The 27,567-nt window shown below is 45.8% G+C and overlaps 1 protein-coding gene across 1 annotated transcript in view; it reads right to left on the reverse strand.

The window, feature by feature from the left end:
* ITGA1 (integrin subunit alpha 1) overlaps positions 1–27,567 on the reverse strand; it is a 345,166-nt gene that overhangs the window by 199,653 nt on the left and 117,946 nt on the right. Inside the window, exon 2 of the mRNA XM_069748575.1 lies at positions 6,063–6,183. Within this exon, the coding sequence (XP_069604676.1) occupies positions 6,063–6,183 (121 nt within the window). The remainder of the gene's footprint in view (positions 1–6,062; positions 6,184–27,567) is intronic.

Raw genomic sequence — 27,567 nt, forward strand, 5'->3', positions numbered from 1 at the left:
TTGTCCGGAGCTAATGTCCGGAGCTAATGTGCGGAGCTAATGTCCGGAGCTAATGTGCGGAGCTAATGTCCGGAGCTAATGTGCGGAGATAATGTCCGGAGATAATGTCCGGAGATAATGTCCGGAGCTAATGTCCGGAGCTAATGTCCGGAGATAAGTGACGTCAACAGTGTCCAGTGTCTGATTGGTTGCCGCCTGCTGCGAGCGACTAATCAGAAAGTGCCGTACTGTGACACACTCCGCCCGCCATTTTGGTGTGATTTTTGAATTTTTACCTCACAGCAAGTTTCTACTGCGTGGAGGCGGGCCCAGTGACGTTGCTCTTCAAGCTCCTGCCGAATTTCAAGTATATATGGATTCTAGACTCCCGATTCTTTAGAATCGGGCTGCCATCTAGTTACTTATAATTTTCTTTGAAACAATTGTACCTCCTTATTCCATGTCTAGCTCTCCACAGGTGGTCTTTGGCTCTTAAACAACTATTCTTTTCACTCGTCTGTCTGAAATCTTACAGTGAGCACCTGCTCATGGCCGGTTTATGATGAAATGATGTTCTTTACACTTCTAGATTATGGCCCCAACACCGCTCACTGGAATCTTCAGTAGTTTATAAAATCTTCTGTAACCAACGCCATCAGTATGTTTTGCAATAATAAAGTTCAGAAGTTCTTGAGACAGCTTGCTAGTTTTACCTATCATGAGGGGTTACTTGTGTGGCACCTTGGTAATGAGATACCTTTTAATAGGCCATTAGTTAAATCAGCCGATTATTATTATTTTTCACTACGGGACAAGATTGCTTTCTAATTAGTGAGAGATTTCAGTTGGTCTCATGACTTTCCATGGCTTTTTGCATCTCCCTTTGCTCATGGGTTCATTACTTTTTCCCTGTGTCATTTCTCATTATTACACATACAGTAACTTAATTTATGGACATCTATGGTTTGATCTCATTGCGTGTGGAGATTGGATGGGTTGTTTCTGACATTTCATGTCAATGGCACCTTTAGAAATATATTTACTTAGAAAATTGTTGATGTGTTCAATACTTATTTCATCCACTGTGTATCTTCATAGGATATGAAATGATACAAGGGCCCATACATCTGACGAATATGCAGGTGGGGGCCCAGGTCCCCATTTCGTACAGGGCCCATCAGACTTTAGTTACGCTACTGCTTATCATAGAATCTTATTCTACTATTGAAGGATCTGGTGGTCTTTGCTGTGTAATATTAAGCTTGGTCATCTTCTGCCATGTTAATTTATGCTATACTATGCCATCTGTTCTACAAATATACAGAATAAGTTGTTATAAACTGGATTTCTATTTCCAGCAATTGTATTGTGACCCTTATAGAAATATTAGATCCATCATCTTTACTTTTTTCTTCTATGTCGTTGCCCAATCATTATAAAATAGTATTTTCAAAAGGAAAAAGTAAAGCAAAAGTCCATAGCGTATGCCAAAACAGACATTTTTAGCATGAATCAGTGAGACTTGATGTGACTCTCTTGATCATTCTGAAAACTCGTCATTCCAGTCACTTTCTGGCATTACAGAGCCGATTAGAGGAGGAGAGCTTCAATGTGGGAGCAGTGAAGATTACCTTGGGAGCAACATTTGTCAAATGCAACACAGAAATCAGAACAAATCGTCAATCCGCTTATTCTTCAATGCCTACACTAGTTATGGTGCATTGTATGGGACAAATGCTGCATGTACAATGATTTTCACTGCAGCTCTCTCCCAATAATATAATGATAGGAAGTGACAGGAATGAGGAGTTCTCAGCATGGTCAAGTGAGTCCCATCAAGTCTCTCAAGATCCCATAGAAAATGCATGTTTTGACCTGTGTCAGAGAATAATGTGATAGGCTGCCGGAAATGCTCGATCAACACCCCTATCGATCATAACTTTGCCAACATCCTCATACACCTCAGAGCGTTGGCCAAACTTGTCTGATCTGTGTAGACACAGGAAATCTCTTGTCCCTGCATTTTTCATTCCCCTCTTCAACCCCTAACACAGCTGCTCCCTTCTCTTTACTGCCAGGAACTTTTGCAGTGATGCAGGGAAAAGAAACTTCCTGTTTCTACATAGAGTTTAGAAGGATTCAGTTAATCACCTGATAATCATGTGATGCCATATACACCTAATGGAAAAGAGAAGAATTAGCTGGTTAGAAAGGCAAAATGAGCAATTGTAAGTACCCACTGCTATATAATATGATGACTTCAATATGTTAAAAGGATAAAAATTTTGATGAGAGTGCTTCTTTAAGCTCTTGGTGTTAGGTGTCGAGTTCCCGCCTCTGCACAGGGGGAATCTCGAACCATCTCTGCTGCGGTCTCCCATTCTTCTCCAGCTGCAGTGGAGTCTGCTCAGCGGAGACGTCGGTCCCAGCGTCTTGCTCAGTCTCACTCTGTGCATAGGGTTACTGCTGCTTTTCCAGCTTCTGCCATTGAAGCCAGTGCTGGGCAGCGGCGAGCAGACGCTTTCGGGACTAAGTCCTGCTTTTCCCCTTCTGAGCATGCCCAGGGCAAGATCTCCTGTTGGAGATCGAGGGTCACATGCTCAGATACTGCAGCAGATCCCATTGGTCCTCCAGGAAGGTCCAGAAGGTGCTCAACTTCTGTGGCAGCCTCCCATTGGTCCTTCTGGGAAGGTCATGTACATGCTGCAGCTATATAAGGTTTGCATGACCACATGGCCATGCGCTAGTGTACATTTGTAAACGTGTGTGTGTTGTGAGTGAAAGTCGTTCTTTGAAATCCCCTCCCTATTGGATGACTGCTCGCGGAAGGTGGATGATTGCTATCTAGCGCCCGACTAAGCCATCAGCACGTAACACACCATACAGCGTCTAATTGCTGTGACCGCCAGTGCGGCGCCGTGCGCTTTCACAGCACTTTCCTGACCCAAGCCTGGGTGGTTAGTGGCGTCCGCCAGTGCGGCACCGCATGCACGCTCGTGCAGCTTTAATTATTATTTTGGTTACGCTGACACCCCATTAGCGGTGTCGAGCGCAAGAAGTCTAGACGGACTCGGATCCCAAGTCTTGGGACTGAGCTCGGTGACAATTGCTTGCACTCTGGTGTGCGGTACCGCGGCCCTGTGACTTAACAGGGTTGGCTTCCTTCACACAGGGTGAAGTTAACCCGTGTGTGTATTCACATTGTACCGCCATATAGTCCGTCATTACTTGGCAGCAGGTTCCATCTCTGCACGGTGGACCCCGGGCTGCGAACGCACCTTAATCTTTCTTATTATTTGGTGCGTTCCGCTAGCCCTAACACTTGGTTTAACAGTTGTTGGTGTTTGGTCATGTCTCCATGTGTGGTATACATCCTCCTGCTGTGAACGACACCTGCTAGAATTTATGAATAGGTATGTGCTATGAGCAATGGTCTACGACATATATTATTTGGAATTATTTTGTGGAAATTGCTGAGGTTAAAAAGTTACATCTGAGATTTAAAAAAAAATTGCAAAATGGTACCACCATGGAGCAAATGTACTGCTGTTTCATATCGGAAAAAATTGCAAATACACCAGATTTATTGGAAGGAATGCACCTTGTAATACATGTGATACAATCTTCTGCAACTGTCTTGTGCAATTTAATCGGACAAACATCTATAATATAACGCTGGGAGCGTCACTTTGTCCGAAGCCTTTATAGACTGCGCAAGCGCAAGCGCCGGCGCAGTCTGGCCCCCACAGAGTGACGCTCCCAGGAGATCGCGGTATGCGTAAACACTGAACGCACACCGCAATCTCCAACAGAGAAGCAGGGACGCGCCAGGAGGGTAAGTATCGGCTATATTCACCTGGCCCCGTTCCACCACTGCGCGCCGCCATCTTCCGGGTCCTCTGCCTGTGACGTTCAGTTCAGAGGGCGCGATGACGCGCTTAATGCGCGCCGCCCTCTGACTGACCAGTCACAGCCAGAGGAGCCGGAAGATGGCGGCGCGCAGCGGTGGAACGGGGCCAGGTGAATATAGCAAGTGCTGGGGGGCCTGAACTAGTGGCGATACCGGCACCTGACCCCCACAGTGCGCCGGTGTCCCCTCCTACTCACGCCCCCCAGCACTTGGCGCCCAGCGACGATAGGTGAGAATGGTATTTTTTTTTTCATATATTGCAGCAGCATACGGGGCATATAATCCTATGGAGCATCTTATGGGGCCATCAACCATAATGGAGCAGTGTACGGGGGCATATAATACCATGGAGCATCTTATGGGGCCATAAACCATAATGGAGCAGTGTACGGGGGCATACACTATGGAGCATCTTATGGGGGCCATAAACCTTTATGGAGCAGTGTATGGGGGCATATACTATGGAGCATCTTATGGGGCCATAAACCATAATGGAGCAGTGTACGGGGCATACACTATGGAGCATCTTATGGGGGCCATAAACCATAATGGAGCAGTGTACGGAGGCATACACTATGGAGCATCTTATGGGGTCCATAAACCATAATGGAGCAGTGTACGGGGGCATACACACTGGAGCATCTTATGGGGCCATAAACCATAATGGAGCAGTGTACGGGGGCATATACCATGGAGCATATTATGGGGCCATAAACCATAATGGAGCAGTGTACAGGGGCATATACCATGGAGCATCTTATGGGGCCATAAACCATAATGGAGCAGTGTACGGGGGCATATACTATGGAGCATCTTATGGGGGCCATAATCCTTTATGGAGCAGTGTACAGGGGCATATAATATGGAGCATCTTATGGGGCCATGAACCATAATGAAGCAGTGTACGGGGGCATATACAATGGAGCATCCTATGGGGCCATAATCCATAACGGAGCAGTGTACGGGGGAATATACAATGGAGCATCTTATGGGGCCATAAACCTTTATGGAGCAGTGTACGGGGGCATATACCATGGAGCATCTTATGGGGCCATAAACCATAATGGAGCAGTGTACGGGGGTATATACAATGGAGCATCTTATGGGGCCATAAACCATAATGGAGCAGTGTACGGGGGCATATACAATGGAGCATCTTATGGGGCCATAAACCATAATGGAGCAGTGTACGGGGGCATATACAATGGAGCATCTTATGGGGCCATAAACCATAATGGAGCAGTGCACGGGGGCATATACCATGGAGCATCTTATGGGGCCATAAACCATAATGAAGCAGTGTACGGGGCATATACAATGGAGCATCTTATGGGGGCCATAAACCATAATGGAGCAGTGTATGGGGGCATATACCATGGAGCATCTTATGGGGGCCATAAACCATAATGGAGCAGTGTACGGGGGCATATACCAAGGAGCATCTTATGGGGGCCATAAACCTTAATGGAACAGCGTACGGGGACATATACTATGGAGCATCTTATGGGGGTCATAAACCTTTATAGAGCAGCGTATGGGGCATATGGATGGGAGCAGCAAATTAAAGAACGGTGGCGCAGGATGGGAGCAGCACATGTCAGAATGGAGGCGCAGGATGGGTGCAGCACATGTCAGAATGGAGGCGCAGGATGGGAGCAGCACATGACAGGATGGGGACACAGGATGGGTGCAGCACATGACAGAATGGGGGCGCAGGATGGAGCAGCACATGACAGGATGGGGGCGCAGGATGAGTGCAGCACATGACAGGATGGGGGCGCAGGATGGAGCAGCACATGACAGGATGGGGACGCAGGATGGGTGCAGCACATGACAGGATGGGGGCGCAGGATGGGTGCAGCACATGACAGGATGGGGGCGCAGGATGGGTGCAGCACATGACAGGATGGGGGCGCAGGATGGGTGCAGCACATGACAGGATGGGGACGCAGGATGGAGCAGCACATACCTGGATGGAGACCATATACTAATATAAATGCTCGCCACCCGGGCGTAGAACGGGTTCAATAGCTAGTAATATATAAATATATAACTTAAGTTAAAAAAAATGGTAACCCAATATTTTTTTTTTCAAAAAAAGTCAATATGTACCATAAGACAGAATAAAAAAATTTATTCATTACGTAAAATGCTTAGATTTTTGATCATTTACCATTTTCCTTCTTCATTTTCAAATTGCTGAACAGTATAACCAAACATGTCCTCTGCTGATCCACTGAAGGACTGGCCATTCTTCACATCCACATTGAAAGGTTCTGAGATCTTCAGAAGTGCTACAAGGTCAAGCAACAAAGACAATGTAATTAATATGAATTTGTTATTTTTTTTGGCATAATTTAGGTACATTAATGATTAATCCAGATAGGTATAATTGTATTGAAAGCTACAACCTGACAATTTTAATTTTGGCATTTTTACAGCTTGCAAGCTTAGCAGAGTTAAATTAGATTGATACAAGGCTAGAAGTATACAACTTATTTGTAAGGCCAGGTTCACATTGCGTTAACAGCAGCCCGTTCAACACATGCGTGCCGACATATCGGCATGCAAGTGCCGATATGTCATAGCGCTAGCGCAGATAGAGCTAGCTGATGCTCTGTCTGTGCTAGCAGTGATGGACCCGGAAACGCTGCAGCCCACATCCCAGGGTCCGTCACTCAATAAAGGCACATCGCTAGCGCATGCTCATTGTGGGCGTGCGCTAGCGATGCGTCCAAAATTGGACTCAATGGCAGCGTTAACGGACTGTGTTACACCGCATTGTGCCGCAGTGTAAAGTAGTCTGTCTAAGGGACGCCTGTAACGTAATGTGAACCCAGCCTAAGACACAGACTTAATAAATGGGGAAGAGGTGTTGCATTGTATGTTAGAAAAGCATACATCTCCACAGAGATAGAAGCTTCAGAGACTGGGAGTTCTGTGGAAACTCTTTGGGTAAGAATACAAGGAGAGAACAACGGAAAGGACACAGACCACCTGTGCAAGATAAAGATATGGTTGAACTCTTTATGCATCAAATGGCCAAGTTCTCAAAAAAATATGACATAGTGATCATGGGAGATTTCAACTATCCAGGCATTTCTTTGGGAATCTCTTTCAGGCAAAATTAATAGGTCCAGCAAATTTTTAATGAATTAAGGCTTGCAAGAGACGTCAAAAGCAATAAAAAAGAATATTGGGGATATGTCAAAAGTAAAATAGAAGTCAAAGATGCTATAGGATTTTTACAGGATTAAAATGGTGAAGTGGTAAATAGAGTTGAGCGACCTTGACCTTTTTAGAGTCGAGCCGGGTTTCGCGAAACCCGACTATCTCAAAAGTCGGGTTGAGTGAAATCGGCCGATTATGACGTAAAGTCGGGATCGACCGAAACACGAAACCCAATGCAAGTCAATGGGGCAGCATAGTCGGCAGTGAGTGGGGGCCAGGAAAACACCTAGAGTGCCCATTTTAATGTCAAAACCATCCATTCTTCTTAATGAAGCTTGTCAAGCGTAATTTACCTTATAATAATTGGAAGGCATTTGAAATTGGGGGTCATTTGGCTAAAGTTGTGGTGGGTAGGGCTGGTTCAAGTAATTAGTGGGCCCAGGAAATCTGGACCACGTCACGGCAGTGGAGCAGGGAGAGGTAAGTATTTCAACTTTGCAAGTGCTGTGAACCTGAGCAAGCAGGGGGGGCCCACTCGTTGGCATTGGCACTGGCACAGGGCCCCTCAAAGTACAGCGGTGTGTTTGCACGGCGGGGGCGCCTCCCACCGGCAGCAACACTTTTGCGTACTATGAGAGGCCCTGTGCCAGTGACGTCGCCAACTAGTATTCCTCCCCCCACCTGATGAAGGAACCTGCACTTTCATCTGCACCTTCCTCTTTGTCCCCGTGTAAGGTGGTATGGTATGCGGGAAGAGCAACCTGACTTTCAGCAGGGTCACAATGTTGTTGTGTAGCGTGCACAGGGAATGTTGCGTTATGGGTCAATGTACCAGCAGACTCATCTATCACTGGCTGGGCAATGGGCAGGATGAGGAGGAAACACAGATATAGGCCCAAATAATAAAGTGGGCTAAATGCAGTTCAAAATTGGTAACACAGGAATAACCAGGGGGCATTGCAGTGGAGGACAACTGGAATGAGAGGCTGACACAGAGAGTTGGCCCAAATCAGTAAGTAGTCGAAATGCAGTTCAAAATTGGCAACCGTAGTAAACAGGCGGCACAGCTTTGTTCAGTGGAGGAGAACAGCAAGGAGTGGCAGACACCGATAGTAGGCCCCAACCCAACTAGTAGGCCAAATGCAGTCTAACATTAACAACTACTTAACGAGCGCCTGAAAACGGAATTTCAGGACAGGAAACCAGGAGAACAGCAAGGAGCGGCAGACACTGTTAGTAGGCCCCAAACCAACTAGTACGCCAAATGCAGTTGTTCCATTTAACCACAATTTAACGAGAGCCTGAAGATAGAAGCTCAGGAAAGGCAACCTGGAGAACACCTTGGAGTGGAACACACCATCTCTCTCAACCCCATACCCATTTTGTAGGCCTAATGCTGTGTAGTTTTCTACAACTACTAAACGAGAGTCGGAAGACCGAAGCAATGGCAAGGCAACCTGGGGAACACCTTGGAGTGTAACACACCATCTCTCTCCACCCGATACCCATTTTGTAGGCCTAATGCAGTGTAGTTTTCTACAACTACTAAACGAGAGTCGGAAGACCGAAGCAATGGCAAGGCAACCTGGGGAACACCTTGGAGTGTAACACACCATCTCTCTCCACCCGATACCCATTTTGTAGGCCTAATGCAGTGTAGTTTTCTACAACTACTAAACGAGAGTCGGAAGATCGAAGCAATGGCGAGGAAACCTGGAGAACACCTTGGAGTGTAACACACCATCTCTCTCCACCCCATACCCATTTTGTAGGCCTAATGCTGTGTAGTTTTCTACAACTACTAAACGAGAGTCGGAAGACCGAAGCAATGGCAAGGCAACCTGGGGAACACCTTGGAGTGTAACACACCATCTCTCTCCACCCGATACCCATTTTGTAGGCCTAATGCAGTGTAGTTTTCTACAACTACTAAACGAGAGTCGGAAGACCGAAGCAATGGCAAGGCAACCTGGGGAACACCTTGGAGTGTAACACACCATCTCTCTCCACCCGATACCCATTTTGTAGGCCTAATGCAGTGTAGTTTTCTACAACTACTAAACGAGAGTCGGAAGATCGAAGCAATGGCGAGGAAACCTGGAGAACACCTTGGAGTGTAACACACCATCTCTCTCCACCCCATACCCATTTTGTAGGCCTAATGCTGTGTAGTTTTCTACAACTACTAAACGAGAGTCGGAAGACCGAAGCAATGGCAAGGCAACCTGGGGAACACCTTGGAGTGTAACACACCATCTCTCTCCACCCGATACCCATTTTGTAGGCCTAATGCAGTGTAGTTTTCTACAACTACTAAACGAGAGTCGGAAGACCGAAGCAATGGCAAGGCAACCTGGGAAACACCTTGGAGTGTAACACACCATCTCTCTCCACCCGATACCCATTTTGTAGGCCTAATGCAGTGTAGTTTTCTACAACTACTAAACGAGAGTCGGAGGATCAAAGCAATGGCGAGGAAACCTGGAGAACACCTTGGAGTGTAACACACCATCTCTCTCCACCCCATACCCATTTTGTAGGCCTAATGCTGTGTAGTTTTCTACAACTACTAAACGAAGTCGGAAGACCGAAGCAATGGCGAGGCAACCTGGGGAACACCTTGGAGTGTAACACACCATCTCTCTCCACCCCATACCCATTTTGTAGGCCTAATGCAGTGTAGTTTTCTACAACTACTAAACGAGAGTCGGAAGACCGAAGCAATGGCAAGGCAACCTGGGGAACACCTTGGAGTGTAACACACCATCTCTCTCCACCCGATACCCATTTTGTAGGCCTAATGCAGTGTAGTTTTCTACAACTACTAAACGAGAGTCGGAAGACCGAAGCAATGGCAAGGCAACCTGGGGAACACCTTGGAGTGTAACACACCATCTCTCTCCACCCGATACCCATTTTGTAGGCCTAATGCAGTGTAGTTTTCTACAACTACTAAACGAGAGTCGGAAGACCGAAGCAATGGCAAGGCAACCTGGGGAACACCTTGGAGTGTAACACACCATCTCTCTCCACCCGATACCCATTTTGTAGGCCTAATGCAGTGTAGTTTTCTACAACTACTAAACGAGAGTCGGAAGACCGAAGCAATGGCAAGGCAACCTGGGGAACACCTTGGAGTGTAACACACCATCTCTCTCCACCCGATACCCATTTTGTAGGCCTAATGCAGTGTAGTTTTCTACAACTACTAAACGAGAGTCGGAAGACCGAAGCAATGGCAAGGCAACCTGGGGAACACCTTGGAGTGTAACACACCATCTCTCTCCACCCGATACCCATTTTGTAGGCCTAATGCAGTGTAGTTTTCTACAACTACTAAACGAGAGTCGGAAGATCGAAGCAATGGAGAGGAAACCTGGAGAACACCTTGGAGTGTAACACACCATCTCTCTCCACCCCATACCCATTTTGTAGGCCTAATGCAGCCTACTTTCCGACAACTACTAAACGAGAGCATGAAGATCGAAGCTCAGGAAAGGCAACCTGGGGAACACCTTGGAGTGTAACACACCCTCTCTCTACACCACGGAAGGGCTGATTCTTAGGAAGGAAGGCTGTCGGAAAGAAGCAGGGCGCGTCCGAGGGTGATTATATTCTTATTAGGTATATACTCACCCTCGGACGCGCCCTGCTTCTTTATTTGTAATGAATGTTTATTTGCAATGTGGTTTTGACTTACTCTATTCTTTTGGTAAATAATGATTTTATTATTTTCATTGTTTTGCATCTTCTTGGCAATAATATAAAGAAGACGCGACAGGACAACACTCGGTGGATGCCATATCTGTGTTTTAAATTGAAAAAACTTTCAGTTAACTACTTGCAGGAGAAAGTTATTGTAGCTGGTGGCCATTTTTAGTACTGTACCAGATTTTTGTTGTATGTGTTTGTTTTTAATGTTAAAATGTCTGCATTTGATATCTCTCCAGTATTTTCTTTTTTATAAGCAAAATACTTATTTTTATATTTTCTGATGTTGGTTCAAGGGGTACACGGGCAGCAGTAGACAGGTCAGTGGAGGCCTAGTGGAAGGAGGGACCGCAGACAGGCTTCGAAGCCCTAACATAATAAATTGGGCTGGCTGTAGGCAATTTAAAATTGGTTCCAGGGGAACCCGGGCAGCAGTAGACAGGTCAGTGGAGGCCTAGTGGAACGAGGGACCGCAGACAAGCTTCGAAGCCCTAACATAATAAATTGGGCTGGCTGTAGGCAATTTAAAATTGGTTCCAGGGGAACCCGGGCAGCAGTAGACAGGTCAGTGGAGGCCTAGTGGAAGGAGGGACCGCAGACAGGCTTCGAAGCCCTAACATAATAAATTGGGCTGGCTGTAGGCAATTTACAATTGGTTCCAGGGGAACACGGGCGGCAGTAGACAGGTCAGTGGAGGCCTAGTGGAAGGAGGGACCGCAGACAGGCTTCGAAGCCCTAACATAATAAATTGGCCTGGCTGTAGGCAATTTACAATTGGTTCCAGGGGAACACGGGCGGCAGTAGACAGGTCAGTGGAGGCCTAGTGGAAGGAGGGACCGCAGACAGGCTTCGAAGCCCTAACATAATAAATTGGGCTGGCTGTAGGCAATTTAAAATTGGTTCCAGGGGAACCCGGGCAGCAGTAGACAGGTCGGTGGAGGCCTAGTGGAAGGAGGGACCGCAGACAGGCTTCGAAGCCCTAACATAATAAATTGGGCTGGCTGTAGGCAATTTAAAATTGGTTCCAGGGGAACCCGGGCAGCAGTAGACAGGTCAGTGGAGGCCTAGTGGAAGGAGGGACCACAGACAGGCTTCGAAGGCCTAACATAAGAAAAATGTCAATACAATGGTATTGACAGAGCCAGGCATTGAAGGATGTCAGCGCATAGACTAAACATTGGTGGAGCTGTGACAGAAAATTTTGCAAGTGGTAGAGCACTGTTTGACCTGGGGGGAGGGGGGGACTGTCTTGTGGCCGGCGGTACAGGCCCAGGGCCCCTCATATTACAACGGTGTGTCTGACGTTGGGTGCGCACCACCACCGCAAGACACTTTATTGTACTATGAGGGACCTAGTGGCAGTGCCGTCGACCAAAAGCGGGCACACCCACCTCTTCAGACAAACAGTACTCTCACGGGTGCTGGCGCCAAGTGGCGATACCACGGCCCCGTGTGGGGACCTTGGCCATTTAGGGAGGTGTTAACATGTCAGATGCTGGACAATCAGGTGCTGCAAATTACGAGATTGGAAAAGTCGTTCAGAATAGTCCACAGGCAAGACCTTTACATAGGAAAGCTAGGTGTCAGCCGGGCAAGGTGGGGCAAAAGATTTTGAAATCCAGTTGTGGTTCATTTTAATGAAGGTTAGATCATCTACATTTTGGGTAGCCAGACGAGTCCTTTTTTCTGTTAGTATTGAACCTGCAGCACTGAATACTCTTTCTGATAGGACACTAGCTGCCGGGCAAGCAAGCTCCTGCAATGCATATTCTGCCAATTCTGGCCAGGTGTCTAATTTTGATGCCCAGTAATCAAATGGGAATGACGGTTGAGGGAGAACGTCGATAAGGGATGAAAAATAGTTAGTAACCATACTGGACAAATGTTGTCTCCTGTCACTTTGAATTGATGCTGCAGTACCTGTCCTGTCTGCGGTCATAGCAAAATCACTCCACAACCTGGTCAGAAAACCCCTCTGGCCAACGACACTTCTGATTTCTGCCCCTCTAACACCTCTGGTCTGCTGGCCCCTGCAGCTCGTGTTAGAACGATCACGGGCGCTATGTGCAGGGAATGCCAAAAGCAAAAGGTCAACAAGAGTTGATTGTTTGGTTGCTAATATTAGTTCCAAGTTCTCATGTGGCATTATATTTTGCAATTTGCCTTTATAGCGAGGATCAAGGAGGCAGGCCAACCAGTAATCGTCATCGTTCATCATTTTTGTTATGCGTGTGTCCCTTTTGAGGATACGTAAGGCATAATCCGCCATGTGGGCCAAAGTTCCAGTTCTCAAATCTGTGGTTGTGCTTGGTTGAGGGGCAGTTTCAGGCAAATCCACGTCACTTGTGTCCCTCCAAAAACCAGAACCCGGCCTTGCCGCGCCAACAATTTCCACTGGCCCCGGAAAAGCTTCCTCATTAAAAATATAATCATCCCCATCATCCTCCTCGTCCTCCTCCTCCTCTTCGCCCGCTACCTCGTCCTGTACACTGCCCTGGCCAGACAATGGCTGACTGTCATCAAGGCTTTCCTCTTCCTCAGCTGCAGACGCCTGATCCTTTATGTGCGTCAAACTTTGCATCAGCAGACGCATTAGGGGGATGCTCATGCTTATTATGGCGTTGTCTGCACTAACCAGCCGTGTGCATTCCTCAAAACACTGAAGGACTTGACACCTGTCTTGAATCTTCGACCACTGCACACCTGACAACTCCATGTCTGCCATCCTACTGCCTGCCCGTGTATGTGTATCCTCCCACAAAAACATAACAGCCCGCCTCTGTTCACACAGTCTCTGAAGCATGTGCAGTGTTGAGTTCCACCTTGTTGCAACGTCTATGATTAAGCGATGCTGGGGAAGGTTCAAAGAACGCTGATAGGTCTGCATACGGCTGGAGTGTACGGGCGAACGGCGGATATGTGAGCAAAGTCCACGCACTTTGAGGAGCAGGTCGGATAACCCCGGATAACTTTTCAGGAAGCACTGCACCACCAGGTTTAAGGTGTGAGCCAGGCAAGGAATGTGTTTCAGTTGGGAAATGGAGATGGCAGCCATGAAATTCCTTCCGTTATCACTCACTACCTTGCCTGCCTCAAGATCTACAGTGCCCAGCCACGACTGCGTTTCTTTCTGCAAGAACTCGGACAGAACTTCAGCGGTGTGTCTGTTGTCGCCCAAACACTTCATAGCCAATACAGCCTGCTGACGTTTGCCAGTAGCTGCCCCATAATGGGAGACCTGGTGTGCAACAGTGGCAGCTGCGGATGGAGTGGTTGTGCGACTGCGGTCTGTGGACGAGGTCTCGCTTCTGCAGGAGGACGAGGAGGAGGAGGAGGGGGTGCGAATGGCTACAGCCAACTGTTTCCTAGACCGTGGGCTAGGCAGAACTGTCCCAAACTTGCTGTCCCCTGTGGACCCTGCATCCACCACATTTACCCAGTGTGCCGTGATGGACACGTAACGTCCCTGGCCATGCCTACTGGGCCATGCATCTGTTGTCAGGTGCACCTTTGTGCTCACAGATTGCCTGAGTGCATGGACGATGCGCTCTTTAACATGCTGGTGGAGGGCTGGGATGGCTTTTCTGGAAAAAAAGTGTCGACTGGGTAGCTCGTAGCGTGGTACAGCGTAGTCCATCAGGGCTTTGAAAGCTTCGCTTTCAACTAACCGGTAGGGCATCATCTCTAACGAGATTAGTCTAGCTATGTGGGCGTTCAAACCCTGTGTACGCGGATGCGAAGCTAAGTACTTCCTTTTTCTAACCATAGTCTCATGTAGGGTGAGCTGGACTGGAGAGCTGGAGATCGTGGAACTAGCGGGGGTGCCGGTGGACATGGCAGACTGAGAGACGGTGGGAGATGGTATTGTTGCCGCCGGTGCCCTAGATGCAGTGTTTCCTACTACGAAACTGGTGATTCCCTGACCCTGACTTCTTTGGCCTGGCAAAGAAACCTGCACAGATACTGCAGGTGGTGCAGAAAATGGTGGCCCTACACTGCCGGAAGGGATGTTGCGTTGATGACTAGCTTCATTGGCCGAGGGTGCTACAACCTTAAGGGACGTTTGGTAGTTAGTCCAAGCTTGCAAATGCATGGTGGTTAAATGTCTATGCATGCAACTTGTATTGAGACTTTTCAGATTCTGCCCTCTGCTTAAGGTAGTTGAACATTTTTGACAGATGACTTTGCGCTGATCAATTGGATGTTGTTTAAAAAAATGCCAGACTGCACTCTTTCTAGCATCGGATACCTTTTCAGGCATTGCAGACTGAGCTTTAACCGGATGGCCACGCTGTCCTCCAACAGGTTTTGACTTTGCCACGCGTTTTGGGCAAGATACGGGCCCGGCAGATGGAACCTGTTGCGATGTTGATGCCTGCTGCGGCCCCTCCTCCTCCGCTTCAGAACTGCTGCCGCCTGCACCCTGTTCCCCCAATGGCTGCCAATCGGGGTCAAGAACTGGGTCATCTATTACCTCTTCTTGTAGCTCGTGTGCAACTTCGTCTGTGTCACCTTGTCGGTCGGTGGTATAGCGTTCGTGATGGGGCAACATAGTCTCATCAGGGTCTGATTCTTGATCAGCACCCTGCGAGGGCAATGTTGTGGTCTGAGTCAAAGGACCAGCATAGTAGTCTGGCTGTGGCTGTGCATCAGTGCACTCCATGTCAGATTCAACTTGTAATGGGCATGGACTGTTAACTGCTTCACTTTCTAAGCCAGGGACGGTATGTGTAAAGAGCTCCATGGAGTAACCCGTTGTGTCGCCTGCTGCATTCTTCTCTGTTGTTGTTTTTGCTGAAGAGGACAAGGAAGCGACTTGTCCCTGACCGTGAACATCCACTAACGACGCGCTGCTTTTACTTTTACCAGTTTCACGAGAGGAGGCAAAAGAGCTAGAGGCTGAGTCAGCAAGATAAGCCAAAACTTGCTCTTGCTGCTCCGGCTTTAAAAGCGGTTTTCCTACTCCCAGAAAAGGGAGCGTTCGAGGCCTTGTGTAGCCAGACGACGAACCTGGCTCCATAGCTCCAGACCTCTTCCACCAGACTTCCTCATTGTTTTAAAAACGTTACCAAACTAACGGTATTTGTTGCAGTCACACAACTTACACGGTGAGCTATAACTTCAGTATGATTTAGCTACCCCTTTACAGGTGGGTGAGACCACAACGAAAATCAGGCACAATGTTACACACTCTGTTGTTGGTGGCAACAAATGAGAGAGATGCCACACACGCAGGACTGTCACTGAAGCGCAAATGTAAATATTAATCTCCCACTGATTTGTGTTTGTTTTTTTTAAAAAGGAGACTTTAGAAAAAAAAAAAAAAAAATGATTTTTTAAGGAAGAATTTATAAACCAAATAAAATGAAATGATTTTTTTAGGGAGAATTTAGAAAACAAATAAAACAAAAAATAGGCTTTCTAGGGCCCACTGAGTGAGAGAGGACGCACAAAGGAGTCAGGAGTGGCACACAAGCCCAGAGGCCAATATTTATCTCCCACTGATTGATTAAGTGATTTTTTCAGGTAGATTTTGGAACCCAAATCAAGCAAAAAAATTAATAGGCTTTCTATGGCCCACAATTGGAGAGAGAGAGATGGCACACCCAGGAGTCAAGACTGGCACACAAGCAGAAAGGGCAATATTAATCTCCCACTGATTTGTTTTTTTTTTTTTTTTTCAGGGAGACTTTAGAAAAAAAAATACAAAAAAAATGATTTTTTTCAGGATTAATTTAGAAACCAAATAAAATAAAATGATTTTTTTCAGGGAGAATTTAGAAAACAAATAAAACAAAAAATAGGCTTTCTAGGGCCCACTGAGTGAGAGAGGACGCACACAGGAGTCAGGAGTGGCACACAAGCCCAGAGGCCAATATTTATCTCCCACTGATTGATTTATTGATTTTTTCAGGTAGAATTTAGAACCCAAATCAACCAAAAAAATAAATAGGCTTTCTATGGCCCACTATTTGTGAGAGAGATGGCACGCTCAGGACTGGCACACAAGCCCAGAGGCCAATATTTTTCTCCCACTGATTGATGTAGTGATTTTTTCAGGTAGATTTTAGAACCCAAATCAAGCAAAAAAATAAATAGGCTTTCTATGGCCCACTGAGTGAGAGATGGCACAGACAGGGATGGCACTCTAGCAGAAATGCCAATCTTAATCTCCCACAAAAAAAAAAAAAAAAAAAGGAACTGTCCTTCAATTACTATCTCCCTGCAGTAATCTCAGCCAGGTATGGCAGGCAGCAATAAGGAGTGGACTGATGCACAAATTAAATAAAAAGTGTGGACAAACAAACAAGATAGCTGTGCAGAAAGGAAGGAACAAGAGGATTTGTGCTTTGAAAAAAGCAGTTGGTTTGCACAGCGGCGTACACACAGCAATGCAGCTATCAGGGAGCCTTCTAGGGCAGCCCAATGAGCTACAGCGCTGAGGGGAAAAAAAAAAAAATGTAGCTTCCACTGTCCCTGCACACCGAAGGTGGTGTTGGGCAGTGGAAATCGCTACAGCACAAGCGGTTTGGTGGTTAATGGACCCTGCCTAACGCTATCCCTGCTTCTGACGAAGCGGCAGCAACCTCTCCCTAGGCTCAGATCAGCAGCAGTAACATGGCGGTCGGCGGGAACGCCCCTTTATAGCCCCTGTGATGCCGCGGACAGCAAGCCAATCACTGCAATGCCCTTCTCTAAGATGGTGGGGACCAGGACCTATGTCATCACGCTGCCCACACTCTGCGTTTACCTTCATTGGCTGAGAAATGGCGCTTTTCGCGTCATTGAAATGCGACTTTGGCGCGAAAGTCGCGTACCGCATGGCCGACCCCGCAAAGGGGTCGGATCGGGTTTCATGAAACCCGACTTTGTCAAAAGTCGGCGACTTTTGAAAATGTTCGACCCGTTTCGCTCAACCCTAGTGGTAAAAAATGAAGTCTGAAATTTTAAATTCCTATTTTGCATCTGTTTTCTCTCAGAAAGTAAATGCAACATCAACTAATCTTCACAGTGCTATCGAAGGAATAAAATAATCCACACTATCTATAAACAGAGAGATGGTGAGGGATCACTTAGCTGACATAAATTAATTCAAGTCTGCAGGTCCAGATAAATTACATCCTAGGGTACTGAAAGAGATAATAGAGGAAATTATTGAACCAGTCTCCATAATCTTTGAAAACTCTTGGAGAACATGAGACATCTCAGAAGACTGGAGAAGAGAATATGTTGTCCCTATTTTCCAAAAGGGGAAGAAGATGGACCTAGGGAACTTTAGACCTTTGAGCCTGACTTCTATACCAGGAAAAAGCTTTGAATAAATTATTAAACAACATGTATGCAAGTACCTGGATGAGAATGAAGTGATTACTCAGAGCCAGCATGGGTTTGTCTGTCAGACTAACTTAATTTCCTTCTATGACAGAATCACTGACTGGGTGGATCAGGGAAATGCTGTAGATATAGCATATCTTGACTTCAGCAAAGCATTTAACAAAGTATGTCATACCATCCTTATTGAAACAATTACCAAGTATTTAAGGGACAAGGCAACTGTTAGGTGGATTCATAACTAGTTTAGTGATTGGATCCAAAATGTGATCATAAAATGGTTGCACATCCTGTTGGAAGAATGTCTCAAGTGGGGTACCACAGGACTCTATCCTATGCTCGGTGTTGTTCAACATCTTTATCAGTGATTTAGATGAAGGAATTGAGGGTAAACTGATCAAATTTGGTGATGACACAAAGCTAGGAGGGATAGCTAATACTAGAGGAGAAGAGAGAGGATTCAAAAAAATATAAACAAACTGGAGCAGTGGGCAGCAACTAACAGAATGGGTTTTTTTAACAGGGAGAAATTCAAACTCTTACATCTGGGCAAGAAAAATGAAAAATGCATAGACAGAATGGGAAGAATAGAACTAAGCAACAGCACTTGTGAAAAAACCTGGGTATACTACTAGATCACAGACTGAACATGAGTCAACAGTGTGATGCAGCATCAAAAAAGCAAACACAATTTTGGGTTGCATTAACCCCTTAGTGACCGAGCCAAATTTTTGAAATCTGACCAGTGTCACTTTATGTGGTAATAACTCTGCAACGCTTCAACAAATCCCAGTGATTTTGAGATTGTTTTTTCGTGACACATTATACTTTATGATAATGGTAAATTTAGTTCAACATTTTTTGTGTTTATTTATAAAAAATTTGAGAAAAATGTTAAAAAATTAGCAATTTTCTAAATTTGAATGATTATCCCTTTAATCCAGATAGTCATACAACAGCAAACCATTAATAAATAACATTTCCCACATGTTGGCTTTACATCATCACCATTTGTAAAATGTTATTTTATTTTGTTAGCATTTTAGGAGGTTTAAAAATGTAGCAGCAATTTTTCATTTTTTCAAAGAAATTTACCACATTTATTTTTTTAGGGACTGATCCATGTTTGAAGTGACTTTAGGGGTCCCATATATTGGGAAACCCCCAAACGTGATACCATTTTAAAAACAGCACCCCTAAACATATTGAAAACTGCTGTCAGGTAGTTTATTAACCCATCAGGTGCTTTACAGGAATTAATGCAAAGTGACATGACAGAAATGAAAATGTGTATTTTTACCACCTAAATGTTGCTAACTTCTAAACAGATTACTACAGCCATCAGACTCTAAGGCCGCTATTTGGTCATGAATTGCCATCGCAAACATCAGGACAACAAAATCATGATCTGAGGGCACCAATTGGGATAAAGAAGAAGCCCCCACACTCTGTTAACCATTTATAATGATGTAGTCACTATTGACAGCAGCATCTAAGGGGTTAAACAGATTTAGAAGGTGCAAATACTGATCATGGCTGATACAGCAAGTTGTCAGCTATAGTGTACAACCAACAGATGCTGGATTGTCATCTGTATGGGGAGGCCATTCTCTTATATGTCAGGTCAGTTAAAAGGCGTATTGGCGGTCATTAAGGGGTTAACAGAAGAGTACAGTCTAAATCATGTGAAGTAATTATTCCCCTCTACTCCTCTCTGGTCAGACCTCATCTGGAATACTGTGTCCAGTTGTAAGGATTCCTGATTTTCCTTTGTGCCTGTTTGCCCTGATCCAAGATGGAGTCCATTAGGGCTCAAGTTCCCACCTCTGCACAGGGGGGTCTCGAGCCACCTCTGCTGCGGTCTCCCAATCTTCTCCAGCAGCAGTGGAGCCTGCTCAACGGAGACATCGGTCCCAGCATCTGGCTCAGGCAGATACTCTGTGTCTGGCTACTGCTGTTCTTCCAGGCTCTGCCATTATAGGTAGTACTGGTCAGCGGTGAGGACTCACTTCGAGGACTAAGTCCTGCTTTCTCCCTTCTGAGCATGCCCAAAGGAAGACCTCTCATTGGAGGTCGGGGTCACACGCTCAGGTCCTGAAGCAACTCCCATTGGTCCTCTTAGAAGGTCCTGAAGTTGCTGCAACTATAAGGCTGTGTGCACATATTCCGGATTTTTTGCGTCTTTTTTACGTTTTTCGCTATAAAAATGCGATAAAACCGTGAAAAAAACGCTCACATTAAGCATCCTACTTAAAAGAATGCAATGCAATCTGCATTTTGTATGCACATGCTGCGATTTTTTTCCTGAGCAGAAACGCATTCTGGAATTAAATGCAGCATGTTCATTAATATTTTTGTGTGTGCTATTTTTTGATAAAAAAAACAGTATTACTAAAAACTCTGTGTTATTTAAATGCACTTTTGCTTTTTTACTTAGTTACATCAGGGTTTTCATTTACTTTTTTCTCTTGTAGGTTTTAACTCCTCTGTGACCTTAGACGTACTATCCCGTCGAGGTGCCCTGGGCCTATCTGACCCTTGACGGGATAGTACGTCATGCCCTTTAATGCGATACCGCGACTTAAGTCGCGGTGATCGCATTAAAATTCCGACGCCATCTTACCTGGGGGAAGATGGCCTCGGCATCCAGGGCATTGTCGCCGCCCACCCGCCCTCTTGATCGCTGTGATTGGTTGTTCAATTCTGAACAGCCAATCACAGCCATTCTCATTGTTTCAGCCAATCGGAGCGGCTGAAACAATGAGGTGACAGGCTAGGATCGAGTACCGATGTACTCGATCCTAAGTCTTGTTCCTGGCAACGCCAGGCACCGGCAAGAACACCCCAGATTGGCGCGATCACCGATCGCATCGATCGCGCCAATCGCAGGGCACCGCGCGGTATTACCGCGCTGTGCCCTGCCGGAACCTGCGTGGATCGGTGCTCTAATAGCACTGATCCTAGGATAGGACACAGTGCAGGCCCAGCAGGGCCTGCAGGAGCCGATTGGCGCGATCGATGTCATCGTCGATCGCGCCAATCACAGGGCGTTACCAGGCACTGGCAAGAACACCCCGGATTGGCGCGATCACCGATCGCATCGATCGCGCCAATCGCAGGGCACCGCGCGGTATTACCGCGCGGTGCCCTGCCGGAACCTGCGTGGATCGGTGCTCTAATAGCACAGATCCTAGGATAGGACACAGTGCAGGCCCAGCAGGGGCCATGTACATGGTCATCTGCGTCCAGTACTGAGGTTTATCCTTGGCCAATGGTGTAGCATCAATGCCCCTCAAAGGAATAGGGCTCTGCAAAGGCTGCAAGGAAAAACCATAGCGCCTGGCGAATTCTAAGTCCATTAAGTTCAGGGCAGTGCCTGAATCCACAAATGCCATGACAGAAAAGGACGACAATGAGCAAATCAGGGTCACAGATAAAAGAAATTTAGGCTGTACAGTACTGATGGTAACAGACCTAGCGACCCTCCTAGTATGCTTAGGGCAATCAGAAATAACATGAGCAGAATCACCACAGTAAAAACACAGCCTATTCTGACGTCTGAATTCCTGCCGTTCTGTTCTAGTCAAAATCCTATCACATTGCATAGGCTCAGGACTCTGCTCAGAGGACACTGCCATATGGTGCACAGCTTTGCGCTTGCGCAGACGCCGATCAATCTGAATGGCTAGAGACATAGATTCGCTCAAACCAGTAGGTGTAGGGAAGCCCACCATAACATCTTTAAGGGCTTCAGAAAGACCTTTTCTGAAAATAGCAGCCAGAGCATCCTCATTCCATTTAGTGAGCACAGACCATTTCCTAAATTTCTGGCAGTATAATTCTGCCGCTTCCTGACCTTGACACAGGGCCAACAGGGTTTTTTCTGCATGATCCACAGAATTAGGTTCGTCATACAATAATCCAAGCGCTTGAAAAAATGCGTCTACATTCAGCAATGCCGGATCCCCTGATTCAAGGGAGAATGTCCAGTCCTGAGGGTCACCACGCAGCAAGGATATGATGATTTTAACTTGCTGAATGGGATCACCAGAAGAACGGGGTTTCACAGCAAAAAACAATTTGCGTTATTTTTAAAGTTCAAAAACTTGGATCTGTCCCCAAAAAACCAATCAGGAATAGGAATTCTAGGCTCCAAAGCTGGAGTCTGGACAACATAATCTTGGATACTCTGTACTCTTGCAGCAAGTTGATCCACACGAGAAAACAAACCCTGAACATAAATGCCAGAGCATAAATCCTGAACCACCCAGCGATCAAGAGGAAAAAAAGACAAACCAGAGCACAGAAAAAAAATGGCTCAGAATTTTTTTTTCCTTCTTTTGAGATGCATTTAATTCATTTTTGGCCACTTATTCTGTTATGATCTGGTGGTTTAGGAGCAACATGGGACGAGCTCTAAAGGAAGTGGTACCTGTATTGACCGCAGTCCCTAAGCTCAACACAACACTAGAAGTAGCCGTGGGATGCTCCTGACACTCCCTAGGCACCTCATCACAGCCTGAGAACTAACTACCCCTAAAGATAGAAACAGGAAAACTATCTTGCCTCAGAGAAAATCCCCAAAGGATACATAGCCCCCCACAAGTAACGACTGTGAGTGGAGAGGGAAAAGACATACACAGAATGAAACCAGGATGTAGCACAGGAGGCCAGTCTAGCTAGATAGATAGGACAGGATGGAATACTGTGCGGTCAGTATAAAAACTTCAAAAATTCCACACAGAGTTTACAAAAATCTCCACACCTGACTAAAAGTGTGGAGGGTAAATCTGCTTCCCAGAGCTTCCAGCTTCACTGAATTAATTCATACTGACAAGCTGGACAAAACATAGAAAGCACAGAACGGATAAGTCCACAACCTGTGGACAGAAAAGAGCAAGCAAGGACTTAACTTTGCTGAACTGGTCAGGATAACAGGGAAATCCAAGAGAGATGTGAATCCAACCAGGAACCATTGACAAGTGGCACTGGCTGAAGGGAAGAGCCAGGCAAAAATAGCCGAGCAGAAAGACAATCAGTGGAAGCAGCTGCAGACTGCTAAATCCAAAGAGCAGCCATACCACTTAAAACCACCGGAGGGAGCCCAAGAGCAGAACTCACAAAAGTGCCACTTACAACCACCAGAGGGAGCCCAAGAGCGGAATTCACAACACCTCTGGTGAGGAGTTTGTTTATGTGCTTCTCTGACTGCGTGACCACTGACTGCTATCTGCTCAGCAGTCAGCTGTGTACTCCTGTGAGCTTAACAGGACAAAATGCTTTTCTATCACGGCGACTCTGTGAAGAAACAAAGCTTGCTTATACCGCAATATAGTGCCATTTGCTATCAGCTGGTTCTCCTCCTGCACGGTGGACCCCAAGCTGCGAATGCACCAATAATAACATCTATATTTACTCGGTGCATTCCGCCAGCCCTAACAGGAGTCTCTTATCTCACCATGTCATGGAACTTCCTGTCTGTCCTGATTATTTAAGTCCAGGTCGTGTGCTTCTCTGTGCCTGAGTATTTTGTTGCTGTTGGCTATTGAGCTCCTGCGGGTCTGCTATGGACTCCCTGCTGCTGCTGGTTACTTGGTGCTCTGCCTCTCCTCGTTCTGCTGCCTACAGTCCTCTGTGCATCCTCTGAACTTAACTACTGCCTGGACTTCTGGTGTGGAGCTAATCGCCCCTGAAACTGCTGTGGCTAGTAAAGAATCCTGAAATCACCATTTCCACTAGGTCTGTGTTTGTTTGGGCTTCGTTGCTGGACTTGTGCGGGATTTTCCAACCAAAAGGTACATTTAACGACCTTCTCCTGTTTTGCCACTCCTGTATAACGCTGGACTTCTAAGTTTAAGTGCCCTGTGCATTTCCACCCTTATGGTTGCTGGACTTCTACACTTTAGTGCTGTGTGCGTGCTCATTCATAATGTTGCTGGACTGCCTTATTAAATGCGGTGTGCTTTCTCACATACTTTCTACTGGACTCCTACGTTTAGTGCCTGGTATACACCTGTGTTATATTACTGCTGAACTGGTTATAGCGGTAGCACCCCGCTCTTCAGAAACTCAGGACATTTCTATATTGTGCTATGTTTTCATTACAATTGCAGGAAGTGCTCTGCCAGTTTTGCTTTACTTGCATCATTCCATATTGTGCTGTGTTTCCGTTACTATTGCAGGAAGTACTCTGTTTAATTTGATCACACTAATTAATAATACTTATTTGTATCAACTTTGGTCTCAGTTATATATTGTCCCACGCAATCAGATTCCGTAGTTCCCATATAATTATTACAGGATACTCAGGACCATTAAGGAATCTGCTGGGATAATGTCGACTGAGACAAAGTTGGATCAGTTGTTCTCTGTGATCTACTCTTTGCAGAGGGATATAGAGGCTCTGCAAAACAAGGTCGCTAACTGGGAGGCCCATTTTGGGCAGGCGCTTCAGGATTTAAGTAATCAGATGGCTACTCAAATGACTGCATGGGCGCCACCACCCCCGGTACAGCCACTGCCAACCAGCCCTCCCAAGTAACCACTGTTTAGGTGCAGTGGCGACTGCTACTAGTTTTGTTGGTTTGCAAATCAATGCCTTTTGTATTTTGATGTTAATTCTGCCCACATCCTTACTGATCGATCTAATTTTTTATGTATAATCATGTTACTTACTTCCCAAGCTCTCGTGTGGGCAAATTCGCTTATGGAGACTTGTGACCCTCGTTTGAATAACCTTGACGATTTTCTTGCTGCAGTGTCTATGATGTTTGATGATCCTAATCGACGCACTACAGCTGAGACCGCTTTGTTTTCATTATGTCAGGGTGCGTGCTCTGTCATCGAATACGCTACTGAGTTTAGACGGCTGGCTCTGGATACGATTTGGGACAGTTATGCCCAATTACCCATTTTTAAGAGGGGATTGTCTAGTGTGATGAAACACGAGTTAGCTCATGCTGAGGCTCCTGAAGAGTTAGATGCTTTTATACAGCATTGTGTATGCATTGACATACGAATTACTGAGCGTAGACAGGAGAGATTTGCAGCCTCTAATCGTGTCACTAACTCTTCCCTTCCTTCTAAAGAACCTACAGGTAAATCCTCTTGGGAGGCTGAACCAGTTCCCATGCAGGTGGATGCGCTACAGCAGCGTGAGAGCAACGAGCGCAGGGAGCATCCTTTCCAGGAAAGTCTGTGCTTTTACTGCGGTCAGTCAGATCACTCCCTTATCAATTGTCCCAAGCGGCCTCGCAAGGTACTAGCCACGATAGGGGAATTTGAAAATCAGGATGCAGAATATGTTACGTCTGAGTCTAGTTTTTCTGTGAATGCCGTCTTTGACTCTCTCTGTGACTACCCCTCCTAAGACACAGAAGGATAAAGCCACACAATGCTCCCTTCCCATTAAGATCCGATCGTCGCGACAATGTATTCCATGTGTAGCTATGGTGGATTCAGGGGCAGGAGGTAATTTTATGGACTTAAACTATGCCAAAGAGCATGGCATACAGACTCAGCAGAGAGCTGCCCGGTAACGATGGAAACGGTGGATGCTTCCCCTCTAATTTCTGGACCAGTAGATCAGGAAACTGTACTTCTGGAAGTTTTCATAGAGCCCGATCATCGGGAAATGCTATCCTTTATGTTGAGATTCTCACCACATTTCCCTTTAATTTTAGGAATCCCATGGTTGCAGTCGCAAAATCCTATCATCAACTGGGAGACTAAAGAGATCACTTTCCCATCAAAAGAGACACCAGTAACAAGCCAGGCAAGTCCTCGGGTTATGTAATGTACCACTGAGGTATCTTTATTACCATCTATTTATAATGAATGATATTTGTGAGAAGAAGATGGCAGACCAGCTTCCTCCTCACAGACCATATGATTGTCCCATTGAACTGCTTCCAGGGGCAGCTAATCTATTCAAGAACAGCCAGCTTCTTTAGCAATGACCTTTTGTGGCTTACCCTCCTTGTGTAGCATGTCACTGACTGCCTTCTGGACAACTGTCAAGTCAGCAGTCTTCCCCATGATTGTGGAGCCTACTGAAACAGACTAAGGGACCTTTTTAAATGCATAGGAAGCCTTTGCAGGTGTTTTTGTTAATTATTCTAATTTACTGAGATAATGACTTTTGGGTTTTCATTGGCTGTAAGCCATAATCATCAATATTAACAGAAATAAACACTTGAAATAGATCACTCTGTAATGACTTTATATATGAGTTTTGCTTTTTGTATTGAAGAACAGAAATAAATTAACTTTTTGATGATATTCTAATTTTGTGAGAAGCACCTGTATATATACCTTCTCTGACCCTACCCCGGTCTATTGATATATTTCTGTAACTACATTCTGTCTGGATACTTAAGCACCAGCACATTAGGTCTATGTCTATGCGCTTGTGCACTTTATAATAGCCGCTTAAACAACAATTGCACTTATTACTGTATGTCTAATTTTTAATACCAGTATCTATACAATTGTGCCAGACAGTCCTTATTTTGAGATATACTTACCTTGTGATTGTTACTTGGAATTGCTTCTGCTGTTCTATTTGGTTATTTTTTTCCCACCCCATTACATTGTTATCCTTACTTAATAAAGTTATATATTGTATTTTTATTTCATACTCACCTTGGACTCTTAGGGTATGTGCAAACAATCCGGAAGTAGCAGAACTTTGGACGCAGCATGTTCGCTGTGTCCAAAGTGCTGCCGTCTATTGAACGCAGGTAAATCCGCATGTGTTCACTGAATCATGCAGATTCTCCACGTTTAATACATTCTAGAGAAACATGCAAGAGAAATTGACATGTCGGAGTCTGGAGACACGCGCCACATGTCCGTCTCCTCAGGTGATCGAGACAATGGATTGCATGTGTAGCTATGGTGGATTCAGGGGCAGGAGGTAATTTTATGGACTTAAACTATGCCAAAGAGCATGGCATACAGACTCAGCAGAGAGCTGCCCGGTAACGATGGAAACGGTGGATGCTTCCCCTCTAATTTCTGGACCAGTAGATCAGGAAACTGTACTTCTGGAAGTTTTGTATGTGCAAACAATCCGCGGGCGACTCTGGACACATAGTGGACGTGGGATTTTTTGAAATCCCATTCACTATGCTGTAAAATCTGGACACTGCAGGTTGGACTCTGACCAAGTACACAGCGTCCAACCCACAGTGTTTACTGATCATATGCACGTACCCTTACTGTTTTTTCCTTCTTTTTGTATCTCATGTTTATACTGATGAGTCTCTAGTTGGTCCTCATTACACATGTGGCGGTAGTAGGGAACTCTCCCTCATATTAGTGCTATTTTGTCTACATTTCTAAACTACTTGCATGTGTATTTAAATTATACTTTTGTCTTTTTTTCAATATGTTTTGTATGGTATCGCAGCTTCATCCTATATAAGTAAATGGAGCTGAGCTGCAGCATTAGACACAGATCG

This window comes from Ranitomeya imitator, chromosome 1, assembly GCF_032444005.1.
Source record: "Ranitomeya imitator isolate aRanImi1 chromosome 1, aRanImi1.pri, whole genome shotgun sequence".
Lineage (NCBI taxonomy): Eukaryota > Metazoa > Chordata > Amphibia > Anura > Dendrobatidae > Ranitomeya > Ranitomeya imitator.